Below are 7,599 nucleotides of genomic sequence, written 5' to 3'. Positions count from 1 at the left end.
GCCCCATTTTGCCATGCTTCCAAGTGATTGTCGGGGATATAACAATAATGTTCCGAGCACACTGAAGCTGGAGCTCAATTTCCAATTCGCAGAGCTGTTGGAGGTAAATCGAGACCGCCGAGCTAACCTTCTAGCAAACTCAGTTTCCCAGAACAGCAACTGGAACTCGCCTGCATAACATAACCTATGTTTTAAATGGTAATGAGACGACCATCAGTGTCGATGAACGTCCATTAAAGAATAAGATCCATTGTGACTTTTTCGGCATTACACGTGTTACTTACGAGTCGTCCTATGAACTGCGGTTAGTAAGCGTTCCGAGTTTAATGTCGGGCCGCGTTTTTCGTGACGGCTCGCTCGTAAAATACAAGTGTTCCGTTTGCGCTTACGAGATGTTGCTTCGCACGGCGGTTTATCGTAGGACGATGACAGAACCCGCTGTCAGAGTCAGCAATGCCGATTAATAATACTGATTCGCTCGCGAATCGTCAGTCTAAACTGCCGTGAATCGAACCTGATTATCTGACGCTGCCCGAATTGGCGTGCAAGTCGCGGAGCATGCTCGAGCATTCTGGAAACTTCGACTGGGATTAACATCGAGGTGGCGCACTCACGCGCGATTTTCGATCACGGTGTAGCAAATGGTGGAATTTTGTCCGCGGCAATATATAAGGTGTAGTAAAAAGAAATTTTGTATAAGTGCGATCGGGTTACGCCAAATGGCGTTAGAAAGATAAGATTTCGTACTAAAAAAACTTCTCAGACAGTTTTGTGATTGCTTGAGTCAGTATTGTTTGAGCGCGTGTCAAAGATGGACAACAAAGAGAAAATACGCCATATTTTACATTTTTTCTTCGATAAAGGCGAAAACGCAAGCCAGGCGGCTAAAAATGTGAATAGTTTATGGTCCTGATACTGTAACAGTCAATATCGCGCAATTTTGGTTTCGTCGATTCCGTTCCGGTAATTTTGATGTCAAAGATGCACCACGCTCTGGAAGGCCAATTGTCGAAAATGTCGATAAAATAATGGAAATCGTCGAGTCCGACCGTCATGTAAGCACTGTTTCGATTGGCCAGGAGCTAAACATTGCACAAAAAACCGTTTGGAACCATTTAAATAAGGCTGGATACAAAAAGAAGCTCGATGTATGGGTGCCACACGAGTTAACGCAAAAAAATCTCATGGACCGAATTTCCATCTGCGAATCGCTGCTGAATCGCAACAAAAACGACCCATTTCTGAAGCGAATGGTTACTGGTGATGAAAAGTGGGTCACTTACGACAACGTCAAGCGAAAACGGTCGTGGTCGAATCGCGATGAGCCGGCGCAAACGGTGGCCAAGCCAGGATTGACGATCAGGAAGGTTTTGCTGTGTGTTTGGTGGGATTGGCAGGGAATCATCTACTATGAGCTGCTCCCCTACGGCCAAACTCTTAATTCGGACCTGTACTGTCAACAATTGGACCGTCTGAAAGAAGCAATCGCCCAGAAGCGGCCAGCTTTGGCCAATAGGAGAGGAATTGTGTTCCATCAAGACAACGCCAGGCCACACACATCGATAGTGACTCGCCAGAAGCTCCGGGAGCTTGGTTGGGAGGTTCTTATGCATCCACCTTATAGTCCGGACCTGGCATCAAGTGATTACCACCTGTTCCTGTGTATTGCGAATGATTTTGCTGGTGAAAAATTCGCGTCAAGAAAAGCTTGTGAAAATCGACTGTCCCAGTTTTTTGCCAATAAGGGCGAGGGTTTCTATGAGAGAGGCATAATAAAATTACCTTCAAAATGGCAACAAGTTATCGAACAAAATGGTGCATATTTGACCTAAATCGGATCATTCTAACTATGCTAAATAAAGCCTTCAATTTAATGCAAAAATAATAGATTTCTTTTATCAATTTGCCGGTCTTAATTATTGGAACTACTGTTCGCGAGCTACTACTATTAGATAATTTATAATTAACAATGAGCTAATTTATTAGCTAGATTCTTCATTCTCCTTTATATTACGAGTATCATTATTTCAATGCCTAAGGACGATGTTCTGTTTTTAAGAACTAATTAGTTTTCCTTTTCTTTTTTTTTCTTTTTAAATTAAAATACAAACTTATTTTTAGTCAAAGCGGATCTTAGATGTTTAAATATTTTAGAGTGATTTTGTATACATAGTTAATTCTGCAAATCGCGCGCCGAAATCTTTTTCAATCTGAAATGTAATCATGAACACGAAGTAGAGAATAGTATAATAATATAATATATAGTAATTTAATAATGATAATTTTTTCTTTTAAGTAATGATTATCTTTAATAAAGAATATTTTCTTGATAAATAATCTTATAAAATATACTTATTACAAATTTTAGAAAAACATTGATATTTAAAACAAGACTATCTTCTTTTGAGGAATATTATAAAATTGGTTAAAGAAATGGCTTTATATAATAAGTTATGTTTTAATTTAATAATCTTAATTGAAATGTATACAATTTTCAGAATATATTTTGAATAAATTTGATGTTTGATAAATTTGTATTTTATATAAACTTTTGAAATATTTGAAACAGATAATTGTTATTTGCGTATACAATATGTATGTTTTTTTGTGTGTAAATTGCCTGTATGAGTCTCCACGATTGAATCTCGTATGTAATATTCTAACAACAAGAAAAACGTAGAACGAATTTAAATCAAAATAATATTGTAGTTCTCTCCAAAAATAAATTAAATATACATATAAATTTATAAATGAACTATATTTGATTTATTTTTGGAGCAAGAAAACTAAAAAAAAATTTTACTTTATTTTATGTGGGACATTCTCAATTCCGAACTTCATCCAGAGTTTCAATCCAGATTGGAATTTAAATTGATTTTTTATATATAATAATGCTGTGAAATCTATTGAGAAATCGGTTGCATTGCGGCTGCTTGCGAAACGTTTGCAGGATATCAGACATCAAAGAGAACAAGGGAAGAAAAGTTTTATTATATTTTCTTCATCAAATTATTTATTACACATTACAGATAAGATCGTTGTCACAGTCACGGCGAACGTTTCGCTTATATTATTTTGATCTTCCTGAACAAAATGTCATCCTCTTACATTACTCGAGTGTGTACAACAGTATTTGTTCTAATACTACTAATATTCGACATGTCCACGAATGGATCTCGATCATGTTCGTCGTATATCTTTAGACCCGATTCCATCAATGTAAGATTAACTTTAATCTCGGTTTAACTTACTCTTTATCTACTCTAATTCTTAGAATTAGAAAAAGATAAAGAGTGAATTGAATTGAGATTAAATAAGTTAAACTTACAATTGATGGAATCAGACTTAAGAGCAGAGGTCGGCTCTGAAGTTATTATTATCATTATATATTGAATCTCGTCAATAAAAAAGTCATGGATATTTGCTTTCTTCCTTAGTACAAATATCTACATAATCTTTGATTTCGCCTCTTGACTCGCAAAGCCCAAGATATTCTTTGGTTCTTTATAGAAAACATTTATAGAAAAAACACCGGTCTCTGTTCAAGAATATATAATATTTAATCGATCCTTTTAATGCGCTAAAAAAGATTGGTACTTAATTGCAAAAAAAAGTCAGGATTCTAATATTTGTAGCCCTCTTGCGCCGGTCCTGGAGCGGGATAAGTGGCGGTTCCTTCGTATCGTATCATCGGCCGATATCCGTTCTGATCGGCGATATAATCGACAATCTGGGTCCTACCATCCGGCAGCAGCACATGATAGGTTCCCGTGGCCTCCATGTCCTTCCTCATCTCGCGATGTCCGAAGTCTAGACCTGCCGCCGCGTCCTGGACCTCGTACGAAAACTCATAGTTCGCTGGATCCTGATAAAGGTTTCAATAAGAACGACACGTCTAATAATAGCGGGACCAGGTGATCGATTGTGTATTTTGAAACGAGGTGAAAATTACAAAAGTGAGAAACTGTTACTAACTGTTTTACCAATAAAATTATAAATATTTTAGTAAATTTGCTCACTTTTGTCATTTTCACTTCATTTCAAGATATACAATCAATCCCCAGAAAAGTGTCACAAGGAATAAGTTCCACTTGACATTTGCAATATTCACGAGCATCCACAGAAAGAACGGTTTTGCTAAAGTATTTAAAAATTGTGCTACAGATTTGAAAATAATTTTGTTAAACTTCCAAAATAATTGTATAGGAACTGATCGCTCGAACTGATTGCTAGAATGTCAAAACTTTTTGCAGCATTACTCATCATGTTCGAGTTTCCTATATAATTATTTTGATGGTTCAACTTAAAGTTTTTAGATCTGTATCTACCTAAATTTTTAAATACCTCACACGGAAAAAAATGTTTGTTTGAATTAACTGGAATTTTGGTGCAAAATGAACGAAAATGCAAATGATCCAGAATTAAGTTTATTAGATTTCTGGTCAAATCTACTGAATGTTGATTATTTCAACTAGAATTTTAGATTTAACCAGAAATCTTGTAGATTTAATTAAAATTCTGTCGTTCATTTTCCATCAGAATTCTAGTTAATTCAACTAAACATTTTTTTCTGTGCAGCAAAATCATTCTTTGCTCTCGTTTAACATTTGATAAACAACAAGGCTGTATTCAGAGAGAGCAGCAATTGTCGTAAAATTCTTCAGTATGATTGATTTTGCCCTTAAATCCTCATTGAATCTAAATATATAAACCAATTATATTAAAGAATTTTACAACAATAGTAAAATGCTTTCTCTGTTCAATTTAACCAATCAATGGCTGCTTAACAGTTGAGAGAATGTTCGCTGTTATTGATAGTGTTCTAGGTCATCTTATATATCATCTAATCAAACTTTTAGATCTAGAAGAATACATTAATAATATCGAACGCTGCGTGATTCTTTAATACAATTGGTTCCTACACTTATTGTTAGATCCAACGAAGAACTCTCTAAGGCAAGTAACCAATCATATTAAAGAATCACTAACACGTTTACTCAGTTTTCTCTGCTTAACACAACCAATGATATTCGCAAGTGTTGCGAATGTCAAAAAGAACATATCCAAGAATCACATATTGCACATTCTGAAAATAAAGTGTATCTCGACGATTAGCGGATCTCTAATGATTAAGACTCATTTTCATTTATAGTTAACTCTTAACCGAGGTTTAATTATTCCTCTCTATCTCTTTCTAATGCTAGAATTGGAAAAGGATGAGAAATAAGTTGAACCTCGGTTAAGAGTTAACCGTGAGTTATGAAACTGAGCCTAAGTCATCATCTAGTCTAAAGGACCTTGCACCAATCTTATGGCAAATGTCTTTCTGCGGATTTGGCTAATTTTTGAATATGTTCTCTTCATTCTAAATAAATGTCTCAATGGACACAACTTGATCCTATGAGCCGTTTCCGCGCTACAAGCCTTGAAAGGTTCAGTCATCATGTATCTAATGTAAATCTGGACCTTTCAAGGCTTGTAGCGCGGAAACGGCTCATAGAATCAAGTTGTGCCGATTGAGACATTTGTTCAGAATGAAGAGAATTACAACATATCCAAAAATTAATCAAATCCGCTGAAAGACATTTTCCATAAGATTGGTGCGGGGCCCTTTCTGTTCTATTCCTTTTCTTTTCTCGAAGTTATGTATTACACATAATAAATACATACTTACACCGGCCCAATCGTCCGGATGACCGGTCCCGCCTCCTCCAGTACGAGGGCCAGGTGGAAGATAGGCCGGACCTTGCGGTTCGTTCCGAACTCCTACTAGAAACATCGCTAACAGTGCCGCCTGTACGAAAGAAGAAACACGGAAACTTGTACACGTATTGATGAAAGAGAAAGATTCTGACGTAAACGAATTAATGGGAAAATGATTTTACACCACTGATGCGAACACGTCTTGCGCACCATTCGATATAATGATATCGATTCGATACAAAATGATAAATAAATAAATTAAATGTGATTAATATATTATGATAAAGAGACGCTTTTTTACTACAAGAAAAAGAGTTGATTAACCTCCCGTTTGCTGATTTTCACAAAATCTTCCGCAGAATTTTAATGAAAATTCTACGAAATGCGAAGTATTTGTACCAACCTTACGGATCATTAGAAATTCGATAAAATTGTACGATCGTTCGCGAAACTGAGATGGTTCATCTCGACAACCATGGTTTTATAGCGCCCAATTCAGTCTCGACGGAACGATGATTGGAGTACGCAATATTCGTTATTCGGGGAGTTTTGGAGTGCGATCGCATAACTGTAATTACGGCTAATAATAAAACCGCAGGTTTCTGCGATGGGTCTAATCATTCGTTCGGTGTAATCGCAATGATTCCTGATTCTGTGCAATTGTCGAAATACGAAGCCGTCTCTTCCTCTTAGTTATATTTTCAAGTGATTTCTAATAATTAGAGGAGGTGTCTCGCGTTCTTAAAATTGGATTATCGTAACTTTAAAAAGATTTAATTACTTTACTGCCATTTTAGGCTACTATTATGACACAAAATTCACTAAATAAATAAATCCTGAATTTATTTTTGTCATTATTATTATCGATAGACCGATAAAGTGTTCAGATAGTTTCTTAATTCTATGTGAAAAACGCGTTTGGCAATATCCCAAGAATTTGTTAGCGGGTTTGCTCGATGGTGGTTGCCGTATAATTTGCATGAAAGCCTTACTCAAGAGACAGAGATAACAATAAGTTAGATTAATAGTTCTCCTTTCGATTGCATCACTGTTTTTTCCATAGGCAGATACGTCGCAATATTTAAACAACGTGTTGCAAGATATCGTAATAGATATCACGAATCAAATTGCAACAATAAACGATGAGACTTTAAAGTAACATTATACTTCACATTAATTCACTTAAGGATGTACAGTCCCTGCAAAGAAAATTAATTTGAAAATATATTTAATACTTACACTTTAAATAAACTATACGAAAAAGTTGTGTGTGTACGATTACATTTCTATTTAATAACACATTTTTGTTGTTTATTAATTTTATTTGTTATTATTTTTTTTAATTAAAATTTTAAAAATAATAACAAAAATCTAATTTTTTTGTGTAAATTCTTTAAATATTCAAAATAACTTATGCAAAGTTTTATTGCGATTCACTGATCAGTTATAAGGATATAGAACAAATAAATATTTTATTTATTTACTGGGCAATTAGTTCATGTATTGCAATGTAACTATACATGAATAATCTTGAATACATTATGTACTTATATTAAAAAATTGAGATTTTTGTTATTTATTTTGTAATACATTTCCATATATTTTTATTAGAGCACAGATTAAAAAAATGCTACTATTCATAAAAATAACTTACAATCCAGATAGTAAACCAAATTATTTTTAAATGTGATTTAGAATAATTTTTTAATAATTTTATTCATCATTTTGAAAATATGTATAAAACATCATTAAAGAGGAACGGTTCGCGTTAGATAAATCTTTCAGTTTCGTTCATAGATACTAAAAATAGTTGCTAAAAAATTTCTATGAAATTATGAGTGAATGAGTGAGTGAGTGAGTGAGTGAGTGAGTGAGTGAGTGAGTGAGTGAGTGAGT

General features: G+C 34.6%; 2 protein-coding genes across 5 annotated transcripts in view; both read right to left on the bottom strand.

The window, feature by feature from the left end:
* The window catches only part of LOC108749828 (muscarinic acetylcholine receptor DM1-like), a 29,693-nt gene extending 29,361 nt beyond the window's left edge, over positions 1–332 (bottom strand). Inside the window, exons 1-2 of the mRNA XM_018488804.1 lie at positions 285–332; positions 56–184 (exon numbers count right to left, since the gene is read on the bottom strand). The gene's annotated coding sequence lies outside the window, so the exon portion shown is untranslated. The remainder of the gene's footprint in view (positions 1–55; positions 185–284) is intronic.
* A 3,394-nt stretch (positions 333–3,726) lies between these two features.
* The window catches only part of LOC108749947 (septin-2), an 18,675-nt gene continuing 14,802 nt past the window's right edge, over positions 3,727–7,599 (bottom strand). For 3 of the 4 annotated variants that reach the window (XM_018489026.1, XM_018489028.1, XM_018489030.1), the window contains exons 10-11: positions 5,671–5,794; positions 3,727–3,865 (exon numbers count right to left, since the gene is read on the bottom strand). In XM_018489026.1, the coding sequence (XP_018344528.1) occupies positions 3,811–3,865; positions 5,671–5,794 (179 nt within the window). In that variant the 3' untranslated portion in view covers positions 3,727–3,810. The remainder of the gene's footprint in view (positions 3,866–5,670; positions 5,795–7,599) is intronic. The other variant, XM_018489029.1, reaches the window with a different exon arrangement.

The sequence above is a fragment of the Trachymyrmex septentrionalis genome, unplaced genomic scaffold, assembly GCF_001594115.1.
Source record: "Trachymyrmex septentrionalis isolate Tsep2-gDNA-1 unplaced genomic scaffold, Tsep1.0 scaffold32, whole genome shotgun sequence".
Lineage (NCBI taxonomy): Eukaryota > Metazoa > Arthropoda > Insecta > Hymenoptera > Formicidae > Trachymyrmex > Trachymyrmex septentrionalis.
Note: the sequence above shows the minus strand (reverse complement) of the source record. Positions and strands in the feature narration are given on the sequence as shown.